The following is a 24515-nucleotide window of genomic DNA, read 5'->3' as shown; positions in this document are numbered from 1 at the left end:
GAAAAATTGTGCAGCAGTAGTATTAAGGATATAATTAATAACTGCTTTTGTTCTGACACAGAAGAAAGGAGGAAGGCTTAGAAGCTTAACCTCCACTTACAGTTTCCCTAACATGCAGGCCATAAAGAGCTTCTTCCATGTTTGGGTGTCCCCCCCACATCCCTCCTTCTCTCCATGCTTCCCTACAAATATGGTGCTGATGTGCAAGTTTTTCCCTGCTTTACGGTACCCTGGTGATTTAACACATACCTGTGTTATGCAAGTTCAACTTGGTAATAAACATTAAATACACAGATGACTGTTAACAAGTATAGTAAAACTTCCTCCCCCTACAAACATACAATACGTCTTACTCTTTATTAAGTATCAAATTGTCTCCAACATAAATTACATCCAAATTATATAAGTTTCAAGAAAGTCAGATAGTTTATGTACAGTATTTGTCTTGAGTCAGATAATACCTTTATCATTTTAACCTATAACATAAAAAGCAAACCTACATCAGTACCAAATAAAGCATTAAAACGGTAACAAATATATAACTTTTTAGAAATGCTTTGAGAATGCTAAAGTTAATGACAAAGATTTTATAGTGCAGAGGTCTTTTTTTTTCCTCCTCCCTCTTTAGACCATTTCTCTGTTTTTGCGGATAGCACAGCAAAGAATCATGCTGAATATCATGCCGAATATCTGTAAAGAGAGCAAACTCATTAGGAGGAGGACAAAAGCATATCCTCCCACCACCATGAGGGAAAGTAACTGCTCTTTCTGGCCCAAAGGCCATATAATATTTTATTCTGCAGTTCATCTTCCCAGTTCTCCCCCCACCCTCCCAAAACAACAACAAAAGTTTACAGGCCATTTTCACCAACCCTCTCCACCCTCAGCGGTCCAAAACAGATCAGCTAGACACCACTCAATCTTCCAAGAAAGCTTTGCTCTTCCTTGCTTCTTTGCATCGATGTCACACTATAGCCCCATCTGCCCTCTAGAAGGGCCAATGAACTAGCAGAAATTTTCTTGCCAACACTTAATTTTTCTAGCAGTCTTTAATTGTTGTAAGAAACAAAGGCAAGGATCCCTGAGAGATACTGGGATTAAGAAGAGGGCTGGTAACATGACCAGTAGATCTTAGCCCTATATCTACTATCAATACAACTTAACCACTGTTAAAATTACAAGGAGTCAAATCCTGATCCAAATCAAGAGCAGGGAGGTACAAGACGCACCACCCTCTGTGCTGCCTCCGGGTCCCACCGCACACACCCTGATCCTGCTGGTACTTGTCCCCAGCGGAGTGGGATTGCAGCATCAGGCACTGGGTTTAATATGGACCTGCGCTTTCAATAAGTACCCTTGGCAATACAGCTACTCTCCAAATCGTCTGCAAACTCACCATTATTACGGCAATGCCAAGGCCAACTGCCCCAATCACATTCAATTTGGAATTAAAGACATCATCAATGGCTTCAGGGCATGACTGAAAAGAAACAGACTGCTCATTAGCATTTCAGATGTATGCAAGAGACGTATTTGGGCTTGCTTGCTGCGGCTTGCTTGCTGGAGCTCAAGTCTGCCATCTGATGATATGCCTTTGACCAAGTCTGCCTGTACAAGAGACTCACCCATTTGAAAGTTGTTTTGAACTGGCTTTTATTTTCACATCTTTAAAAAAGAGACAGGAAAGTTATCTACCAGCTTCATTTCTACTGTAAGTTTAAATCTATTCTTTAAATAGTTAAGCCTCTTAAATGCACGTTGGCTATATCAGTATTCCTTCTCAACACCTACAGCTTACCAGGTAACTCAGGACCAACAGTGGTAGCACCAACACTGCCCTGTTATGAATGGCAGTCAGTGTTTTAGCTGCTGCATTGCACAGCCCTCCTCAAATAGGCTTGAGGAGGCTCTTGACATTTCCAGCTGCTATTGGAATTTTGTGGACACCTAGTGAACACATGGTATATGGGAAATAGAGGAGTTAATCAAGCTGTATGCCTAAGTGCTAGGCTGCGTGCAGATTCATAGTGGTGCCAGTTTAAAGTTCTCAGGGCAATGAATTACTATTAAAACTAAAGAAAAATGGTGCAGCCCTTTCACTAGCAGAGATGTATAGTTGCCAAGAAAATAACCAGGAACTTATACTGAAGTATATAAGTCTTTAAGAGCCTAGTATCTGGTCAAAGTCTGATCCCAACTCCTGTCCTACTTATCCCAGCATTGGAGCACCATGAGCTGCTGCAAGCCCACCTTTTTCTTTATTCACTCCTTATCCAGTCCAGAAGGAAAGACCAAGTCTGCGATTATGGGGATGTATTAGCAGGGAATGGATGAGTTTAACTAGAATATTAATACAGTATGACTACTTACAAAAGCATATAGATCAGTCACACCATGATGTCCTTTTAATCTTACAGCCTTCCTAGCTTTTTTCTACAGTTTGGACTAGGCCAAACACTTTGCAAGATAAAGTCAACAAAAGAAGTTAAAACACACACTTTAGTAGAATAAAAACAACTAAACCTGCATGCTGACTCAATTATTTTCATGTAGTCCAACTGACAGCAGACAGATTGTACGGTTAGGATTAAAGATACAGTCTGAATACTGATCGACATTTTTCACTGGGTCAAGTAATATTTAAAGGCACAAAGTCATCTACAGTGAGAGGAATAGCACAAATAAGGATGTGAAATTTAAATCGTTAACTGAAACTCTACATTGTAGTAGTTTTAATTTTTATGCAAGTTACTGAATACAGCACATAACTAGCCAATAAACAGATATCACCAAAACAGGTTTAAGAGAAGGGGAAAACCACTGAACAACCCACAAAACCAAAAAACCCTCTCTTGGAACATCAGTTAGGGCAGAAAACCATAGCAAGAACTACAGGAAAAGGACAGTGAAGAACTATATAGTGTCCCTTGTATTTGTGGCATACAGGCACTTTAATGACAATATTTCATCAGGAGAATCAAAGTCAGGGCACTGGCTTCATAGTCACTTTCTCATCTAAGAAGCAGCCACCCCTTCCTTACCTCCCTCCCTTTCAGCAGGAGAGATTTCTCACTAAAACTTCAGACCTATTCTGCCCCGTGTGTGCTCAATCTCCCTCTAACCAAGGAGGAGGTGATGGCTCTGGTATAGCACTATGGAAGGCAATTGGTGATGGGAGCACAGCAGTAAGAACTGAACTCTTTGGCATTTTAGGTGAAGTTTTGACCTTAGGAAAATCTGTTATTCCACTCAATTTAATGACACAAGGACTACACATTCTGTGCGCAAATTCAGTGCCCTGGTTACCTGTTGATCCACAGTAACAACATGTGGATTCCCCACTGCTGCGCTGATTGTACAGACAGGTTGCCAAGTAATGCGATGGAGGAATTCTCCACGGACTGGGAGGGTACATTCAGGAGCAAGCTGCTCACTCTACTCTTCCACATATGGATGTTGGGCAGAGCTTTCAGTGAATTAAATGATGCTTTACCTTTATAGTGAATGACTCAAGCAAGGTCTTCTTAGGACAGGTGTCCACGAACTGCTGCTCAAGACTTCCTGTAATACCACAACAGTTCAGCTACAAGAGAAAACAGAACCAAGTCAAATAATCCCTATTTTTGCTTTGTATTTGGCAAAAAGAGAGAGAGAAACAGACTACAGACCATATGCAAGTTTGCTTAGAAGTCCCACCAACTTGACTGCTACAGAACCAATTTTAAAAAGCATTTATCGCACTGAAGGACAAGATTCTGAAAGTAAGAGCTAGATCTCACTGAAGAGATGCACTAGTTTGGGTCACAGCTTATGTTCTTTATAAATGCAAAGATGAATGAACTCCTTACAAAAGCTATGCACACATAGTGCCTCTAGATCAATGCCACTGAACTTGAGTTTCTCAGCTTGTTATTAAGTTCCCTTTAGGGGAGGAGGGGAAAAAAAAAAACAACCAAACGACACTTTTTTTTTAAAATATATATTTCAAAGGTTCAAAAGGGACAAAGAGCTATACTGAGTTCACTAATGCTGTACAAAGAGAGAACAGGGTAGAGAAGAGGAGAACAGGGTAGAGAAGAGAAAAGAAAAAAAAGAAAAGGGAAGAGAAGAGAAGAACAGGGTAGAGAAGAGAAAAGAAAAAAAAAATAAAAGGGTGTCTTCCCTGCAATTTGTTCCTAAGTTTGGTTTCTTCTAGTTAGTAAGGTTCTAGATTTGCACAGGAGACAGGGCGTCATGGAGAACAACGTGAACAAATTGCATTACTGTCCAGTTCAAGAACCAAGTAGAACCACATACTTACAGCTAACTGAAATGCTTTCAGGGTTTCCCTGGCAGCTACTTGAGACCTCTTTTCATAGCTTTCCATGTAGAATTCTTTTAGCTCTTCAATAACCTACAAGATAGCAGAGAGTTAGCTTCTATTATTATTTTACTTTGATCAATATTACTTATGGAAAACTTGTTTGGGATGAGTCATTAAAACTGCTGCAACCTACAATACCCATTCTTTGACACAGAGAAAAAGAGAGTGGTAATAGAGCATGGACAACACTTCTCATCTGGAACAGGGGAGCCTAACAGGTATACTCACCTTAAAAGACAAACCTGAACAGATAAACTTCAGAATTTCCTTTCCCAGCTTAGAGCTTCTAGGAGGAGTTAGAAAACTAAGTCTGCCCACTGGTTACACAAAAATAATTCCTACTCATTTTGGTACCTCAGCAATAGCTATATTCCCCTGTTATAGGCAACAAGCAAAGCAAGCCCTGATCCTGATCATTAAGTAGCACCCTATTTTTAAACAGGATGACTTGTCTTGACTGCTCAAAAAAACCCATTTATTGTGAAAACCTTTTGGAAATGCATGGCAACAAAAATGTATTTGGAAAGTGTCTGTGTTAGCAATTGAGGGGTAGAAAACGTGGACTTAAACCTCAAAAGTACCTAAGCTTGTGAGCAGATAGCACAGATCAGCTGCATTTTAGATGTGAAAACATTCAACCTGAAGCTGCATTAACCAGCTCATATCTAGAAAGAGTAAAGCCTCATCCAATGGCCTGCTTCACTTAACAGCTCAGGCAGGTACTGCCTGGGGGTGGTCTCTGCATGCAAAAGCATCTTGGGTCCTACCCTCTGCTATAGTCTCATTTCATATGCTTAGAGACAGCTTATTTCTTGCATTATTTGGCTAGAATGTGTCTTCTTATTCCTCCCCCAAATTATCTGGATATTAGAGATTTGACTAGTTCTGGAATAGTTTTCAGCAAGCTGCTAAGTTTCTGTAGGCACACAGTCCTGCTGACTTTAATGAGAAGCAGGCAAAGCCCAGAGTAAAAGAAAAAACTGCACTGCAGTTTAAAACCTGCAGCTTTGGGAAGAATCTTTGTATTTAAAAGCTAAGACAGTGAAATGGTCAGACAAACTAATAGATGTAGTCTTTTGAATGAAGGACATTCAGCTATTTTGGATGTCTCTGAGAGAAGAAGATTTTTAATTATTTTTATTTTTTTATTTTTTTATTAAAGCAACCTACCTTCTCCTTATTTGCAAATCCCCAGATGGCAGCAGCAATTTCAAGGGCAAAAATCACAAAGAGGAAGACAAAGAACTAGAAGAGAAAGACCATGCCATTAACCACAACTCTAGCTCCACGCAACAGCAGCAGACATGCACGCTGCAGATTTGTCCAGTCCCCAGCGTTCTGTGTTGTGGGAACCATCATGCAGGCAAGTTTCAGGCGAAGATCTGAAACACGGGCAAAAATAAGGAAACGGTACATACTGCACTGGGTCAGCACTTCCTCCTGGGAGCGTTGGAAAGCCTGGGTAATGTTTTCCAAGGAGAAGCTCTCCTTTTTGATCAGTGTTAATTAAAACTAATTATCTGTTACCAAAGACTTTGAAGTTGCCCACAAGAGTAACTTGCTCTTTCCTCAAATTTGTCACTCCTGTTATTCTAGGAGCTATTACTTAATCCCTAGCATTCCACCAACTCCCTAAGAACTAATGGTCACTTCTCTGTTGTGTCTCCCATAAACAGAAATAGAAGTGTCACCTATGTGTTTAACTGACTATGAGGTCCAAACCACCACTACGATTTAAAGCCACTTTAAAAGGAGTCAGAATTCTAACAAAGGGCCAGTGGCAGTGTTTTGCAAGAATCGCATGAAATGAACTTCTTCCATGACGCAGGAGGGGAATTACTCTTCAGCCAGTTCCAGCAGCAGTTTGTTATTAACCAAGGCTCCTGGTTATTTGGATGAGTAGCTCCACCAGATGTGCGCATACTCAGCAAACTTCACTAGCCCCTCCGCTCTGCAAACAAGGAGGGTACTCTTCAGCAATGGGTTTGGAGAGCAGTTGTCAAGTAGAAGAGCTCACCCTGCAACTAGCAACAGTAGAAGCTTGCTGTCTCAAAGACCAAATACCACAGTTCCAGTCTCACTTAAATCATGGGTAAAATTCAGCTGTCTGTATTAAATTTAAAGATTGCACAGCATTCAGAATTCAGGATGAATTAATCAAAGCTATTCATTTAGTCTCATCAGTTAGACAATTATCAATAGTCTTATCAACATTCTAGTTCTGCATTCACACACACTGCCAGAGTCTTGGTACTTGAATGTCTGGGTATGTCACTAAATCTCAGGAGTCTTTATGTGTTCAAATACAACATACTCATTTGGACTCAGTATCAGAAACAGAAATTAAGTTTCATTATTTTACTTTTTTGCATTATGTAGGTTACCGTGAGGTAACACATTATAGCCAAAACAATCAGCATCTGCTACCCTTTAACTGCATAAACAATATTTTCCTTCCTAGCATGCTGCTAAAAAATAAATTAAAAAAAAAAAATTCTGAACACTTACCAGGCCAAGCATACACTGCGATTCCTGCAGTGCACCACAGCATCCCAAGAAACCAACTAACATCATGAGTGCACCAGCTCCAATTAGAATGTAAACTCCTAGGGAAGAAGGGGAAAACAGGAAGGTAAAAGATTAGTTGCTCCACAGAAATTTGTGACTTTTGTCAAGGTTTAAGTTTAATTTTGAAAGCAAATGCATCTCAAAACTTGCAGGAAGAATCACTGATAAATAAAAACTTGAAGTTATGACAGGTAATATGTGTACCCTTACTGCAGTTTCACAAGTTTTATGAAATGGGCAAGATATATAAAGCTATCTTTGAGTCAGACTGTAAAACAAACTTTAGAACTGGGTCACAGCCTAATTTACAAGTTAGTTTTAAAATGAAGAACGTTAGTTAGACAGCCGAAACCAGTGATTTATCAATATACTAGGATCCTTGAAGTGCATGAGTATCGAGAGAATGTGTATTAAGAGGCATCACAATCATCTGTCATAAGGCTTTGAGCACTTTAACACCCTGCTTTTCCATAAGGAAATACCAAATTATTCCACCAGCCTTTGCGATACAAGGCTATGCTTCAGCTCCTAATTGGCAACCTCTCCAAGTAGAAGACATCCAGCATTTGGCCTCTTTGAAAGCAGACACCTCCTCAGACCAAATCTGTGCTGCCCACAATGTAGGCGGTGGGTGTGCTGGAGAGCAGAGGGCAAGCAGTTCTGGGCTAGAAGACTCCATTTATGCCCAAACCTCTCCTCCAAACCTTAGGCACTACCAGCTTAGGAATTACAGCTGCTCAGCCATTAGCCAGCAAGAGCAGCAAGAGATAGCTAGGACAATGCAAGTCGCAAAGGAAAACTGGCAAGTTTTATTGGGGTGGTGAAACATGAGACAAAGAACATGAGGCAGAAACCATGAGCACGAAGCACACAGAACTAGCTCAACATCTATATCACTATAGGACAGAGATCGAGGTCTGGCCTTGGGAGAGTCTCAATCAATCCTACTTAGAGAAAGCCATACATAAGCACTGGCAAATATTTTCTGGGTGTGAACTGATAAATATTAGCTGCCAAAATAAACATGCATTTAGTTAAGCATATGCAAGTGATTAAGCCTTGACACTTCTTATCAGCAGGAAATTGCAGCATTTATTTTTTTTTACCTCAGCTTAAGTTTTTTTCATTTTGAAATAAGAGTCCATCAGAACCCCTTTTTTAAATAAAGTTTATTTTAAGTAGTACAGAAAGCTTTTGGTGCAACTTGTTTCATATTTAGGTGCAAATTAACAGATTCTGCTATTTAACTTCCTATTGAGAACTACTGCACCAGTTAGTACTCCCATAAAAACATTTTATGATGTCAAACCAGTAACTCAGTAATTCCAGTTAAATCTCTCTCTTAAAAGAAAAAAAAAAAAACAACAAAAAAACCCCACCACACCTCAAACATATATGAAACTTCTGCAGTTGAACTTTGTTTTATTCTATTGCTGCATTCAGCCAGCAGTTTAAGTATCGGGTCACAGAAGTTTTGTATCTTTTAGGAAGTGAAAGAGTTGTCTCAGACTATTCAAAATTAGACTTGCTAAATAGTCAGCTCAGTTGCTAAGTTTAGCTTTCTGTTCCCCTTTCAAAGTCCAGACAGAAGCATCTGGAAATCTTCTAGGTGCCTGCGAGAAGATCCCAGTTTACTATCACACCAGCACACCACAGGTGGAACAAGCTTCCTTGCAGACAGGCGGTCTGCATGCAGAGGCACAAGCATCTTGGTGTTCAAAACCACAGCCTCCAACAGGCCTGTCTTGGGCTTTCTAACATGATTCCCCAACAGCATAAGCCACCTGGGTGCCCAACAGCTGTCACACGAGTTACACCTACCTCCACGCCCTACCAGTCTCTGCTGACCCTTCATACACCCATTGGGATGTCAGGACAGCTCATGCAACCCACCACAAGAGATAAAGTTTTCATAGCAAATGAAAGAGACAAGCTTAACTGTGCTGCGGGCAGCTAACAAATGACATAACACATGGGACATGGCAAATTCAGGAGCTGCAGCGATGCAAAATATACACAAATAATGATTGCCCAAATCTAAAATGACAAACATACATGATAAAGATACATATTTGGATATGCTTCATTCCTGATTGTTAGAGACATTATTTAAGTTCAGCTACTCAGTTTCAAAAAGGGTTGAGCATCTGCAGATGATAATGACTAGATGAGTTTATGTTCCCCTGTCCAAGCTTAAAAGCGGTTATAGGAACTCTTACCTGTAATATTTTGATCTAACTGCATCAGATTTATCCTCAGACATTAGGACAAAGTGAAAACATGCATGTTTATTGCCTAATTATAAGTCCAATCAAGCTATCCCAGGCTTTGCCTACAGAAAGCCCAGACTATGATCTTGGAGATCACAAAATTTTGAGGACTAATTTCTACATAGCCTAACTAAAGCTACATTGATCTAGGCTGCCTGTAATAGTTGCTTATAGAGACCAAAATATTGTGCATCCTTTTCAGCATTTCTAGTATAAAATAGTATACATTGGGCTATTAGAGATAGAAGATTGTACACGTTCCTTTTAAGACATGAGAGGATACAGAGTTTGTGTAAGTTGTCAGTCATTTTAGAAAAAAAAAAAAAGTTCTTGATGTCATTCATGACTATTCATTTATTTTAGAGGGAGACTTTACTGATTCATATCTGTGAGAAAGTGTCAGGAAGTGATGTGCACCCTGTTTACCGGGAGTCCTGACGATGACAAAACGCTTACCAACAGTGTTTCCAAGTAAGGTTAGCCCAAACAATGCTTATTTGATACTGTTTCCGTTAGTATTAGAGCTCAAAACATGGGTCGGCTCACTGCACCAGCCAAAGGAGGCTGCTCCCTGCCTTCTGCTTAACTGAGACTATGCAGCCCATTTGGTCCTCAGGAAGACAAAGGCTGACAAGCAGCGAGGAAGCCAAAGCACAACCCATGGCTCGGTGCACCTTGCTCCCAGCTCACCTGTGTAGAACGTCGTGTTGTTGGATTCCAAATCAAAGATGCTTTTGGTCTGGGAATCGAACCGGAGCCATAGCCCAATCGCAAGAACTGCTGTTCCTGCAAGCTGCAAGGACAAGTAAACCTCATTAAATAATAGCCAATTAATACAGTCACCACTGCATTAATAACAGCCTCACAAGTAGTCACAGGATACGGCTCTGTTATTTAAAAATGTGGTGACAGACAACAAACCAGCATAAAAGGAGAGGTATACCAAAACAAGAACAAACTTAGTTCTGGACATAATGCATCTTGTTGACAGATCCATTTACAGATTAAGCTACAGCACACATGGACAATGCCATTCCTATTCTTTACCAAAAATACCCCAGGTTTATATAACTGCCCAAGTGCCAGTATTTTCCACTGACTCCTCCAGCCATTGTTTTAGCCTGAATGATTGCCATGACATCACATGGTTTAGTCTCACATCTTCACACTGAAGGATGGGCTTAATGTAAGCAAAAGTGTGTTGCTAGGTATTGTATGGCCAGCTAGAAGTTTTATAGCATTAAACAGACTAACAGAGTTCAGTGTACTGCAGTACAGTGTATAGAGCAAGTGCTCCTGCTTGCAAAACAGGATAAACCAACAGGGTAAGTTACCAAACCAACACGAAGCAGAAAATACAGGCAGCTGAAATAAGCTGATCTGAAATAAAGCAATCAAATTTTAGATAATATTTAGCTTTACTGTATTATTGCCTCTGCCTATGTGCCTTGAGGATCCTTTTAAGATAGGGGCCTGTGTTTGTGGCAAATCATTACTGAGTGTTACTAGCTTCTGGATGCAACGTCTGGCAGGAGGCATCGGAGAGGTGTTGCAAGAAAGAAGGAATGGCACTCTTGTAAGGCAAATGCTAGCAGTTTGCTTTGAGCTGACACTGGGAAGCCCAATTCTCCCCATTTAAGAAACAGAAGAACTGGGGTTTGCTTGTGTACAGGACAAAGCAAGCAACTAGGAAGGGTATGCTTTTCAGCTCTTGCTTCCCACTGAGCATCCTTTAACTATCAGAAGAAAAGCTCCATGAAATGAGATAAGGACAGAAATACCATGCATATAGCAGCAGACATTACAAATATAATTTAAAAAAGAGACGAGACAGAGAGAAAGCGATAAGCTTAAAGCTTAGAAAATCTGGAGCTTTGGTTGGCTAAGCATGCATGGAAAGAAAAAACACCACCTTATCTTTGAGAGGAAGGAGAGGTTCCTTCTAGAAGGGAGCAGCATTCTTGATTTGTCTCCAAGAAACTTGAAAGTGTTTACTTTAAAATGCCAGTTTTCAGTAAGACTATGGAAAGAATTCCCAGAGAATATATGTGTAAGTGTATTCTTTAGACATCAGCCCAATTCCTCTGGCTCCACACTCCCCAAGGGAAGCATAAGAGCCCTTTCCCTATGCTACAGGAATGTTTGCATTTACCGAGGGAGGGGGCACATGTTGTTGTCATGGACATATATTCTCTAATTCCCTAGCCTTGCTCTCCAAAAATAAGGAGAGTTGGAAGACAAAAATAGGATTAAGGGATGGGGGGGGCAGGTAAGGCAAGATATGTCTTGCAGTTTCTCAGAAAGAAGCCTCTTAAAGTGTTATAAACAGCTCAGGTATCAGCAAGGAAAAGCGAGAGGGCAGATTCATGCAGTTAGCTGTGCCAGAGAAACCAGCATTACTGGTATAACAAGCACCTGATTTCCAAGCCCATCTCAAAGAGGAGCTGCAGGGTTTATGTTGGCAAAAAGATGAAATGATACATAATGCATGAAGAGCCAAACCCAAAAAAAGGTTTCCAGACCTATGGAAAAGACACTGTTAACAGTGTCATGTACATGTAGGCACAGGCTTACTCACAAAGCACAGAGTGAGAACAAAGCCTGCACATACCTACAGCTATCCTTGTTAAAACCATGCTGACAAAATAACTTTTGCTGAAGAACCCTGACGTAGCACAACACGTCATAACAGCATATTAAATTCAACTTACTGTGCTGCAGCTGCGCCCAAGGGGAACAGACAGGTATAGGAAGGCCAGAGGCAGAAGGAAGAGCTGCTGCTCTACCTAGCAGTCACTGGTACGGCATCACAAAAAAAGGAATGGCTTGGTCTTGGGGAGGTAGGGGGAGATTTTAACATCTTCTAGCTTATGCTCAAGTCAAACAATATTTAAAACTCTCCTACAGCCTGAGTTTCTGAAGTCACTGACCTGCCTCCAGCTTTCGTAGGCTTCCCGATCAGAAGCATGAGGAGAAGGAGCCTATAGTTTTTCATTTGGTTAAGATTTCATGAATTGTGAAGCAAAGAGTCTTGGCATGCTTGGCTGTATACAGCTACATATTTCTCTAGTTTGACAAGCTTCAATGTTTTTGATCAGAGAGCTCAAAACTAAGACTTAGAGTTGATCCCCTACCAGGCCTTTAAAGGTCACACCACTCAAATTCTGAAGAAGTTCCAATCTACACTACAAAATGCTGATAATCTTGCAAGTCCAAGCAAAGCAGAAGGATCTATTAACCATTTTTCTGAGAAAGAAGCTTGATATTGTTGGTTAACACTAGGAAGAGCTGACATACCTAATACAGGTCCCTTATGATATGCAAGTTTAAAAAACAAAAACACATACCTTTGTGTTGTTTTTTCCATGCAAAAAAGGGTTCAGGTCCCCCCTGCCACTACCACCCAGGCAGCTTGGCAGCAGAAACACTAGTGCCAATATCAAACCTCTCTGAAGATGACGCTTTTACCCAATCTATTGGATATAATTTTCCCAATTCAACAGACCAATTTTCTGTTTTGTTAAAGTAATAATGGGTATTTTAAAGTAGATCTACCCTTGTTGAAGGAAAGGTATCAGAAAAAGAGCCAGTTTTACTCTTTTTCTGAAGCCAGTCTGTCACTTTGCTTTTATGTGTGAAAACCTACACAACTAAGTCAGAGGTTCATGTACTTTTAAGCTAGGTAAAAAAGATGTTGCTGTAGGAACAAGTATTGGCAAGGGAACTCAAAAAAACCACACCCGTTCCAATCAGTCTGCCCAAAATTTGAAGCTAAGGTGATACTCACTGTCTCTGAAAAAATCTGTAGTAGTCACACTCAGGGAATAGCATCACCCCATAGTATCTAAGGAATAGAAAGCTTGAGCAGAGACAACTACTCAGCTTCCATCTGTTTTCTCTAAACATTGCTAAGCATCTTAAAGCTCCCAGCTTATTTCTGCTTGACTCATGTCAATTCTACAGCTGAAGCAGGTAGATTCTAAAAAAGGAGAAAATTCCCATTGTTCTTCAGTCCTATACAGCTTCTTGTCATTTGTTTGCATCACATGCAAGCACCCCTCCGTTGCCTCAGAGGCTCTACTCCTGCATGTGTCTTTCTGCCTGTTGAGACAGGAAAATGGACCTTCTTGGTCCTCATCCCTTCTTTACCCAGCCCTGTACCTTCACTTGTGAAGACTCCTGCGCAGGACTTGTGTTCCTGTCCCCATGCAGCCTCGTGCCAACAAATGCCTTTTCAGAACTATCTTTGAGCAGAAGGTACACAGAATACCCTCCCTTCCTCTTCCCATTGTATTTTGTTAAAGTATAAACTTGGAGCATTCAGTCACTGAGGGCACTCAATCAAGCTATTTCCACTTCTTTTTTTTTTTTTTTTTTTTTTTAAAACACCTCAGGTTTCACAGATACAGTCTTCTAGCAGGAAGCTTTCACAGGGAGTCGTTAGATTTAGTGATACTGATGTAAAAACACATTAAGAAGTACCACATGCACTGTTCAGACCAGGAACCTTAAGTCTTATTAACACATCCCATGAAACAGAAATACTTGACACCACTTTAGGAAGTGGGAAAGTTTATTTTGAGTTTAATTGCTATTTTGCAAGGCATTCTAACACACTGAGACCCTTCTGAACTTGTCACTTCCATTGGTCCTGAGATAGCATGAATCCCGGACAGCGTTTGAAAGCTATACCCAGCCACAGCACTTCTCTTGCTGCAGACACTTGACAGCATATTACCTTTTCATCTAGAGAACCTCCTTTCAAGAGACCAAGTAGTTAGCAAGTCCTTATAGGTGGCTAGTAAGGCTCAGGGATGGGAGACCTCCAGAAAGCACCAACTGGGTCCTTACCAGCCCTTTCTCAGTGTGGAGGCAGGGAGAGAGAAGAAACAAGAGCTGCCACAAGAACTCTTGACATACAGACCAAAGCCTGTGAAAGCCTTTGCTCAGAAAGCTCTAAGTGCATTCAGGCCAAATGTATACACAATTTATATCAAGTTTGTGGAGTTACCCCTAAGAGAAGGTAAGTCAGCATGTGGAAACATGCTGGAGTTGGGGGGAGAGAAAACAGACAGACCCCCCCCAAAAAACAAAACAACAAACCCACAGGAAAAAAAGCTATTTCAATGCAGTCAGTTTAACACTGCATTTAACAGAATGTCATTGATATATACATATTTTTTTTGGGGTGGTGGTGGTGTACATCTTCAAGCTCTACATGACTATTACTTGTGTCAGTTTTACCCAGTGCGTGCCAAGTGTACACAGAAAAAAACTAGTATCCTCTTCATCTCATGATGAGGCAAGAACTTCAGCAAAATGTTTGACTCAGATCTTCCATTGCATAAACCTGACAATGAACTTTCCTCGCAGCATATGAACAAAGCCAGGACCAAATAAAAAAAAAACATTGCAAAGCACACAGGCAAAGAAATTGAGAGCATTAGGAGCAGTAAGGAACTGTCTGTCCTGCTACTTGGTACTCTTTAAAAGAAGTCTGTAAACAGTAAGCACAGATGAGGCTTAACATCACCTTAAAAAACCCCCTCTTAATTATAGCATTAGTACTATCCATAGCCATAGAGGTTTTCTGTTAGGAAAGTTTTTCTTAGAAGTCTGATGTGCAGCAAGTTCTAGCAATTATATAAGAAGCTGCGGCAATTTCCGAACAACAACTTCTTCTTCTTCAAAAAAAGAGTAGATTGGAAAGGAAGTATTTTCTTTCTGCTTAAGCCAGCTTCAAAAATGTTGTGGGCTAAATTAATGTCATAGCATTTATTGTAATAAAATGGTGTTCTAGTACAGTAGGAACAGCATTACAGGGAATTCCTGAACTACAGCCAAGGCCAGTGCCCATTTCATACAAGTTCCTATTCAGAAGGAAATCCACTGTATTCACAATTTAAATTGCAAATAAGAGTTAATACTGCTATAACATAAGCAGCTTCACATAAAGTTTCTCAAGGCTTCATTCTCCAGCTCCATGTCTGACTTTATGTATTTTAACTTGTGTAAATGCTGTTAAGATGAATATAAGTGGCATTTTGATTCATACATTGTACTCAGTAACTAAATCAGTTGACTGCAGAAAGCAAAAGTGACTTTTGTACGTGTGTACACATACATATGTGCACATATACACAGAAACACACACACACAGAAACACACACACATTTCCCTATCCATGCAGCAAGTCATTGTCTCTGCTTGAGCAGGAATATCCTCTGAGGAAATCAGAATGCTGAATTGCTGCTGGCTGTTCCTGGTACAGCACAAACAGATGAGATTCTGGCTCAGAACAAGTCCCAAGTATCTTTGAGTTAGAGAAAGAAAAGAGCCCTCCAGGCCTAACCTTATTAATCTTACTTTAACAGGAACTCCCACAGCAAATGCATTTGTTTATATAAAACACAAACTCTGAAGCACTCAGAGTGGAGAGCCTGGACAAGATAGTTGCCTAACAGTTTACACTTGGTCCTTTACAAGACCAAGAAAATTAGTGCTTATACATCCTCAATGTAAACTTTGACTGTGTGCTACTGCACTTTTTTGGTTATAAAATATTAAATTGTAAACATTAACAGCAGATATCTTTGAATTGCACAAAATTCATAGGGGAAAAACTGGCATTTAAGTTTAACGCTCAACTAAAGGTAGCAAATTCATACAACTCAAGTCATTCGAGCATGTGCTCACATCAAGATTATTCAAAACCAACTTTGCTACGGCTACTGGACCACTCAGGCTTAAGGCACATATTTGAATGTCTTCACTGACTTCTGGCCAGACTCAAGCTGGCCTGATTGGGTGGTGGTGGTGTGTGTGGGGGTCTTTATGTTAGTTCTACACAAGTCTTACAAGAAATTCTGAACTGGTACAAATGGTACGGATCAGACCAAAGACAAGGCCAGCACAGCAAAAAGAAAAACCGTAAGTACAGAGCAGCTGTACTCCCAACTGGAGAGACACACACAGCAGCCACAAAAAAAGCACGGCAGCAGTGAGAAGTTGGGTATTTGCAGTCATTTTCTCTAATTGAAGGGAAAGTACAGTCACTCATCACTCTTATACCTTTGAGCCAGGGTGACCGGACATATATAACTTACTGAACTATTTAACTGCCACAGTAAAACCGTAAGCATATGTAAGCAAAAAAAACTCCATGCAAGTGCACTGGTTACAGCACACTTTCAGAGGCATGACAAGCACTTCCAGCTACTAAATGGCAAATTCCCCCTACCCTCTGTTCAGGCAACAAGTACATTTTAGTCAAAGCTCTGGAGATCTGAAAGTTTGAGAGAAAGTCACACTAGTGACACACTAGCTCCCATTCTAACACAGTCTATGGGCCTACCAGCAGCACCCCCTCCCCCCTTCTCCTAAGGTTACCAAGGAGTAGCCTTATCATAAGTCTCTTCCTCCCAAGACTTCATCCTTCTGTTGCAGTGGTTGCCTGTGAGCCCACCATGTTGTAACTCTAGACTGTTTCCTCTTCCTACCCCCCATGCACATCACTTGACTTCTACCAAGAATGGATTTCAGGTTCTGTTTTGTCACACAACCTCTTTGAGTCCTGCTATTTTACTATGCACTCATCTTTATTGTTTTGAAGAATGCCTGCTACCTCTGCGAAGTCTTACCTCACTCTTCCAAGCTCTTCCAGATTAAGTAGAAATATAGATGGCCATGCAGTTCACTCCCACATGTCAGCTCTGCTGGTCCTCTCCATTGAGAGAGAGAACCTCTCTCTACCTGCCCTTGCCCCATCACCACCTCCAACGCTCCACCAAAAATGGACATGCATGCATGCTCTGCACTCCCAGCATCAGGTTTGCCACACTCCTCTGATGCCAAAGTGGGTGGTAAGCCTAAGGCATTACCTCATCAATGTATTTCATCCTTCACTGTCCTCAAGTAACTACCATGTGACCCTGGCAAGTTGTTTATCCCCATTTTCTGTTGGGTCACGACCTACTTGTCAAGAGGTCAATTCAAGCCTGTGAGTGACTCCAAGTCAAAGACATGTCACAGCACAGAATTCTCCCCGAACGTCTTCCACAGACACATCAAGAAAAAGAAAATTCTGCTGAACTTCTCTCTTAATGCTCTTTTACATCTGGACTGACTACTGCCTCTCTGGCAAGCCTCCTGGTTCTAGTGTGTCCAAAGAGGGGTTTATTAGTTGGAATTATTTCTGCAAATTACTTCTAAAGCTCTTCCTTTGGCATGCTTTATTGAATTTTTATATTTGGCCTGTCAGTATTTATGATTCTTTCTATTTTCCTTATTTGGATACAGCTTCAACTTTTTGAAGGTTTCCTTCTTTTTATTTTAATAACCTCCTACACCCAGTTTTTCTGCTCTTCCCACTTCCTTTTGCCCTCAAGTCTTTGATGGAAGCACACAGCAAATACATGCCACCTAATATGCAACCTGTAAGCACTCACAGGTTTGCAGCAGACTGTTCAGCTGTCCTTTTAAGACAACTTATTTTTAAAAAAAGGGTACTGTGTAAATGTAATCATAAGTGCACTGGATCTTTTGGCTTCTGTTGTTTCAGGCAGCGAACTGAATCCAAACATATCACTGTCACCATTGCAGAGTAGGCTCTAGGACAAGACTCAGACCTCTGGACTACTTCTCACAGGGGTTCCCTGGCTAACTGCCCATGAGACAGTCACTGATCATGTCTTCAAATTTAAGTGCAGAATTGCACTCTGACATGACACTTTTGCCCAATTTACATGGAATTATTGACATTTCACATCTCCTATGCTGTATAAAGCCTGCCCATGTGAAGAGGTAAAGCCTTCTTTCTTAGTAGGGTTGTTCCCTGCCCAGGCTCCTGCCTGCTCCAAGAGAGTTTTTTCTTTTTTTCTTTTTTTTTTTCTTATCTTCTCTAAAAATCTGTTCACAGAGGCCTAATAGTTTAAAAGAATCTAAGATATCCTCCACAGAGGAATAAAGTAGAGGTATGAGGTTCACTTTAAAATCACACTTGAAACTCCTCTTCAGTAGTTTCTGAAAAGCACTTGCTCTACACACATATATACATGTAATGAGCCCTAAAAGTCAAGGACTACTAGTGTTAAGTCACAGCTGGTCTACACATGCGCTTATCCATAACTAATCCCAGATGTTTTACATTTATTGCCTATTGATGCTTGCAGCTGCTTGTCAGGATACTCAGCGAGGAACAAGCATTGATTTTCCTTTAATTACTCTTATAGGGCCTCTTTTTTTCTCTTCCTTTTACCCATGTTCTAGTTCAGTTTAAGAAGCTAACATGGCCAGCCCCTAGGCAGGCCAGCACTCCTGCTGCTGGGAGCAGCAGCCACTTTGCTCAGGGAACACCTCCATCCTCAGGGCTGTCTTCAGCAGCAGGTCTGCTCCATGGTCAAACTGGTTTCTCATGTTTCAACAAGGTTAAGTTTAGCACCTCACTGAGATCAACAGCTGCCATACAATATCAAAAGCTACACAGATTACTTGTGTTTTTCTCATGTTTCAGGATTACACGCATGCACTTAAAACTGCCTAAGTGACTTGGTATTTGAAAATTGATTATAGCAAAGGTAGCACTTGATTCAGCTGCAAGTTCAAGTGCTCCAAGTGGCTTTAGTGTCACCTCACATAAACTTCTAAATTAAAATCAAGACATGTTTGCAACATGTATGGCATCCAAAAATTTTCATCCAGTACGCTGTTAGATGGTTTCCTCCTATCTGGTTATCTCCCTCCAAATACGAGCTCTCTTGTGCTCTCCCTCTGCCTGCCTCTGCCTCTCTCCAAATACCTATCTCAAGTTAAGTGACTCTAGGATGGAAATACTTTCTGTGCCCTTGTAAAATTTTCCTGTGCAAGTTCTCTTGATTTCCCTCAACTGTAGCCTGAATCTGTCTTATACTTGACTGAAATCCATTTTTAGCTTAGGAGATCAGAGTATTTTATCCATTAACGTTGTACCTACAATCATCCCATGTGCAGCACTGCTATTGACCGCACAAGGATTTTTATTTTTTTTAAACCCACAGCTCTAATCTCACTTCTCCACATGGCAGGGTGGATGGGTGTAGAAAACACACAAAAACTGCATTTCTCCATGAAGGAGAGAGCTTAGAGGAAATTAATTTAAAAATGGAGGGGGGGCGGGGAAGAAGCAAGAAAGACAACAACAACAAAACCCACCTGCTCCTAGAACTAGTTCCCTTCGAGCTCACACTTCCCACCTATACGTCATGCATGCAGGATGTTCTCCTGCATTCCCTTTATCCTTTTTCCACAAAGCAGACTATACTAAACTCAGATGTCCATTCCCCAAACACTTCAAGAAATGGCCATAACTTCTTAATTATGCCATGCTTCCTGACATTGCCTGGCTGACTAGAGACAGTCATGCCAGACGCTACACTGGCAACATAGTTTCCACTTGTGGTGTTGGACTCTTCAAATTAAGCTATTTTAAGACTTTCTTTAGGCAATGCTGCCTACAAGATTTGAGGCAGCTGCTATAGCTTTAGCTGAAGTTCCCACCAAGACGAGGGAGTAAGATGATCATGATTACAAACTCCAATTTACGCACAACTAGTTCACCACACCTTGTCACAGCCGACACACCTAAAAAGGCTTCAGCTTTGCCAGCAAGTTAAACTCACAAGGAGAGTTTCTACGCAAGTGTTGTGTATGCTGCTGCAAGAGAAAACTACCTTCACTTCCAGCATCTGCTCCCGCCACACATCAACAGGCAGGATACACAGCCTGACAATTGGGTTTTCTGCCTATGGGTCTAGGAAATGAAATTTTAAGAGAGCAGCAACCTGGGAATGCATCTTATTCGAACGCCTCTTCCTGAACGTACCGTGATATATATCATATCCGTGAGATCTGTAACATATTATTAAGCACATTTTGTACAGCAGCCGTTTCATTAGATCCTCCTTCACCCCAGAGACACCTGACGGCGTTAGCGGGGCCAGCCCGGCCCGCGCCACAACCGGCAGCGCGTCGCCCGCAGCAGCGCGCACAGCTGGGGCCGGGGCCGCGCCCCAGCCGCGGCGAGACGCGCCCCCCTCCCCCCCCCGGCTGCCTTTAATCGCGGAGCAGCGAAACGCCCCAGCCTCTGCCACCGCCTGACCGCGTGGGCGTTTGTTTGCGGCGCCGCTACCGCGGGCAGGTAACCAGGAGCTGGCCGCCGGCCCGGCCCCGTGCGGCAGGGAGGAAGGCGGGGAAGGCGCCCCGGGGATGCGGGCAGACCTGCCCCTGGGGAAGGGACGGCCACCCGCGAGCGCGCCGCCAGCCCGCTCCGCCCGAGAGCCGCCGAGCTCCGCAGCGCCGCGCCCGCGGGGCCAGAGCGGGGGCGTCGAGGCCCGCCCCGTTCCCTCCGCGGGGCTGAGCCGCGGCTCCTCTCCCCCGCTCCCGGCGCCGTCGCACTGGCGAGAGCCTGGCCCCGGGGCAGCGCAGCTCCCGGCGCACGCTGCTGCTCGGGGCAAACTTCGGCAGGGCGGGAGCGCAGGGAAAACACCCAGTCCTCTCCTCCCGCGGCGGGTGGGGGGAACCCCCCCCCCCTTGCAGGGTCATCCCAACCCCATGGGCGCGGGGAGGGGTGAGAGGTGGGCGAGGCAGGGCAAACAGCTCCTTCCCGGGGAGCCACGTCGGGGGAAGCGAGAAACTGGAGCTCCTGGCTCCACGGGGCGGGGACGGGGCAAACACCCCCTGTCCCGGGCACGCCGGAGGGGCTCCGCGGGGCCGGGCCGGGCGCGGGTCTCTTACCCAGAAAATAAAGTTGAAGCCGAAGAGCAGGTACTTGATGCATTTGGTGCCTCCTTTCACAGGCATCCTGCGGGCCGGCGGGGGGGAGCAGCGTGCAGTAGCGGGGCTCCAAGGGGGGGACGGGGCGCAGTACAGCTACTTTCCCACAGTGCCACTCCTTAAATCCGCCTCTCGCCAGGTCCGGCTCCGCTTCCCACGGTTCCCCTGCTCCTTAACACGGCCCCCTCTCCTCCCCCTGCCCTAACCCTCCCTTCCGGAGCATTTGGCCCTCCCTCCTTCCCTGCCGTGCACTTCGCCCTCCCCTATCGGCTCTCCGTTCTTACACCTGCCGCCCTGGCTCGCTCAGCCCCGCCGGCACCTTTGCTCGGCCGCCGCTCCGCGCCCCGCCGTGCCCGCCTGCCTCAGCGGCGCCGGGCTCGGCCCCGCGCTGCCACCCCGCTGGGCTGCTGCGGGGCACAGCGCAGGGCAGAGGAGTCGAGAGAAATAGTTCTCACATCGTCAAGAGTTGTTCCACCAGACAGTGATGAAACAACGCGATGTGCAAAAAAGAGACGCATCTCTACAATACACACGCAGGCCAATACTTTGTCCGTGCTTGAATGGATTTAAACATAAATGCATCAGCACAGCTTAAATGGGTATCTTTCTCATGCAAGATACGCTTAGGACAAAGTTAACAGTTAAACTGTTTTAATCTTTCAAATACGTCTGCAAAGTTATGAGTGCAAAGTGAGACAAAACACATTAATTTTCAGTGGAGAAGTTCCCATTGATTTTAATTGGAAGTTCAGCTCTCGGCTTCTGATTCTTGTTAGCGTAGTAATGAAAACTGAGGGCTCATATTGCAATTTGTCAATATTAAAATATTGACAGCAGTTACTGAGAGTCAAAAAAAGAAAAAAGAAAAAAACAAAAGAGTTCCTGAAATGTAAATAAAAACAGGTTGGCGCTTTTGTTGCCAAAATAAATGACAGCATAAAATATTGAATTGGACAGCCATTTTGCAGGGAAGGTTGCAAAATATTAATATATGTTTCCATTAGAAAGCAAGGCAGAAAAATATAGAGCTAGGAGAAAATCAAAGAGAGAGTGCATACAGCTGTGAGTGCACAAGCAGAGATGGCCTGTGCTGGTGCTGCGCTGCTTGCTGTGGCAGCAAGGGAGTGCATGGGGAAGGATGGCAGGCTGCTGCATTGCTGTTTCTGAATCATGCCCACTGGAGCCAGGAATGAAATGGCCCAGTGATCCCAGTGCTCAAAAGTAGGATGGGGGGGAGCTGGATCATGTTAAATGATGCTGCCTTAGCTTTCTGCCACTCTGTTTTGGGGCCTTTGGTAAAAAGGGCTGCTAGTAAAGAGGGTCATGACCTTGTCCCCTGAGAGAAGGGTAAATGACGCTTAACTTTAGGGAGAGCAAACTCTCCCTAAAGCATTTGGGTTTCTTATGGAGGTCAGTAATGGGAATTGGAGAAGTGGAGGCTACCCACAACGGTATAGATCCAGAAAGGCTGACAGTAGTAAGTGGAGATGACTAAGACTCTACTCTGGTGGTAACTGTGAACAAAACAGAGACTGTAAGTGAGCTTACTGTGTTTCATTCTTAACTGTGACTGATTTTCTATACTGTTTTTTTTAATTTCCTCATTAAGAATTTATGCTTCCTAGTCAATATCAGTAATGCTGCTTTCCTAAACTTTCTAAAATTTTTAAGTGCTTTGGATTAAAAAAAAAGATAATATTAAGCTTTTCATGTTTACACTGTATTAAAGCAGCTCCCATGAAAATCAGGGGTAGTAGGTACCTATTTGAGCAGAAGAAGAAATGGACCTGATGGATCAAAACATCCTGTGAGTTTGCACTTACTGAAATCCAAAGTTTCACCATTCACCCAGGGAATTAATTTATTAAGAGATGGAACTGATTTATTTATTTTTTAATATGAATAGCAAGATACTGCTAGCAAACAGTGCAACTCTTTGTGTTTATTTCCTGATTACTGATTAGGTTTCCTCATCTGAATGATCTGAATGGTTCTAAACTTGTAAGAAGCTGTATATAGAGAAGGAAAGGCCCAATCTTTCATCTTGACGTCTTCAAAATTATTAGCAATGCATTACTAAAAGGAGAGGTTTGTTCTAGGGTTTGAATAAAAAAGTGTAATGTAGGTGATGTAAACTGAACTTCTTAAGAACGTGGAATGAAAAGAGTTAGAATCCGTGCTTATCTGGCTTTTTTCCATTCTGTATGAAGGGTAAGGAGAAGACATGCATGTTTCAGCCTTTGAGTGTGTAGTTCTGACATTTATCCATCTCTCTGAAAATAATCTGAATTTCTCTGAGCATTTTGGAATGAGATAGTAATCAACTGAATCTCTATATAATAGAAATCACTGTTGGAAATCTATGGCCATTGTAAAATTATTTCATAAAGATTTGTTATTTTAAAACCTTGTATTTACGTGGGAGAATAGGCCAAGATATTTTGCACTACCTATTTATTATCTTCACTTGAAATTATACCGGATGGTTAAAGTGTTATTTTCTCCCAGTGTATCAGAGAAGAGCACTCAGGATATTGCTGCCAAGAAGAAATCTGAATTTACCAGAAACTCTTTAAAATTACCTTTCTGATCATCTAGACAGGACACTGCCTTAGTTTTCACCTACAGATAACCCAAATTATTTCTTTATATTTTAATGTGAAACTAAATGTCTTGCTTGTGCCAATACTGAAGAAGTGTTTGCTTCTCACAGAAAAGCATCTTCTCCTCAGACTGTGCTAACCGAAGGACCTTGATCCTTTGATTAGTAGAGAGGGAAAACAGAAAGGGTTCCTTCCCCAACTATTAAAGGAGCCGGAAATCACTGGTAAGTACTGCAGAAGCACGGAGGCTTGCAGCCTCCTTGGCCTCTTTTTCCCCATCTCTACCTTTGCAAATATATGGAAGGATTGTGTCAACTAACTTGATTCCTTTAGTCTTCTTTGCATAAACAATTTCAGGTTTTTAACATGTTTCTTTCAGCTCCTTTAAACATCCAGGCACAAATGATTCTAACTGCAGAGAGATAAAGTGCAAAACTTTCCTCAGTGAAGGATAGGGATTAACAGAGGTTCTTGAGAAGTGCAGATTAGAGTAGAAAAATAATAACAATTTTCATTTTTGTAGAAAAATAACATCTCTTACTGTATAAGCCAGTCACAAAAGAAGGAAAAAAAGGCCGTTTTGTTTGCTTTTTAACTTCAGTGAAATTTTTTTTGCTTTGTAACTCATGATTGTGGTACACTCTGTTCAGGGGCGGAGGCAGCCATCAGGCAAGCAACGGGGCTGCACAACCGCACAGCTTCTCTGCCGTCATGTAGCTAAGAGTTTACGATGACCCAGGTGACAGCAGTGTAGGGCCTGTGGCCTCCTAATTCCTTTTACCTCTTAAAATCCGCTCTGAGTATATCCATGAAATCTCACTTTAAATATGTTAGTTCTTCTGGCCTAATCCTTTCAAGCAAATTTTAAAAATACTTATTTTTATTGTTTTAAATGCTGCAATA

The 24515-nt window shown here is 42.3% G+C and overlaps 1 protein-coding gene across 2 annotated transcripts; it reads right to left on the bottom strand.

Annotated features, from left to right (window-relative positions):
• Nucleotides 1-338: 338 nt before the first annotated feature.
• CD9 (CD9 molecule) lies at nucleotides 339-21188 on the bottom strand. Of its 2 annotated transcripts, XM_013947793.2 has the most exons (8): nucleotides 20971-21186; nucleotides 9892-9994; nucleotides 6872-6969; nucleotides 5534-5608; nucleotides 4301-4393; nucleotides 3494-3583; nucleotides 1397-1480; nucleotides 339-690 (listed from the first exon to the last, which is right to left on the bottom strand). In XM_013947793.2, the coding sequence occupies exons 1-8, from the start codon at nucleotides 21034-21036 to the stop codon at nucleotides 625-627; spliced, it is 675 nt and encodes a 224-aa protein (XP_013803247.1). In that variant the 5' UTR covers nucleotides 21037-21186; the 3' UTR covers nucleotides 339-624. The 2 variants fall into 2 exon arrangements, with proteins under 2 accessions (XP_013803247.1, XP_013803248.1); XM_013947794.2 differs by lacking the exon at nucleotides 5534-5608 and having other exon boundaries at nucleotides 20971-21188.
• Between the last annotated feature and the right edge of the window lie 3327 nt (nucleotides 21189-24515).

Source organism: Apteryx mantelli, chromosome 1 (assembly GCF_036417845.1).
Source record: "Apteryx mantelli isolate bAptMan1 chromosome 1, bAptMan1.hap1, whole genome shotgun sequence".
Classification (NCBI taxonomy): Eukaryota; Metazoa; Chordata; class Aves; order Apterygiformes; family Apterygidae; genus Apteryx; species Apteryx mantelli.
Note: the sequence above shows the minus strand (reverse complement) of the source record. Positions and strands in the feature narration are given on the sequence as shown.

Excerpts from the sequence above, each read along its gene's own strand:
- CD9 (XM_013947793.2), bottom strand. The coding sequence starts at position 21,036 with ATGCCTGTGAAAGGAGGCACCAAATGCATCAAGTACCTGCTCTTCGGC. Across the intron at positions 5,609-6,871 it reads CGCAGTGTATGCTTGGCCTG|TTCTTTGTCTTCCTCTTTGT; the intron begins GTAAGTGTTCAG and ends TTTCTCTTCTAG. Across the intron at positions 1,481-3,493 it reads TTGAGTCATTCACTATAAAG|TCATGCCCTGAAGCCATTGA; the intron begins GTAAAGCATCAT and ends GTTTCTTTTCAG.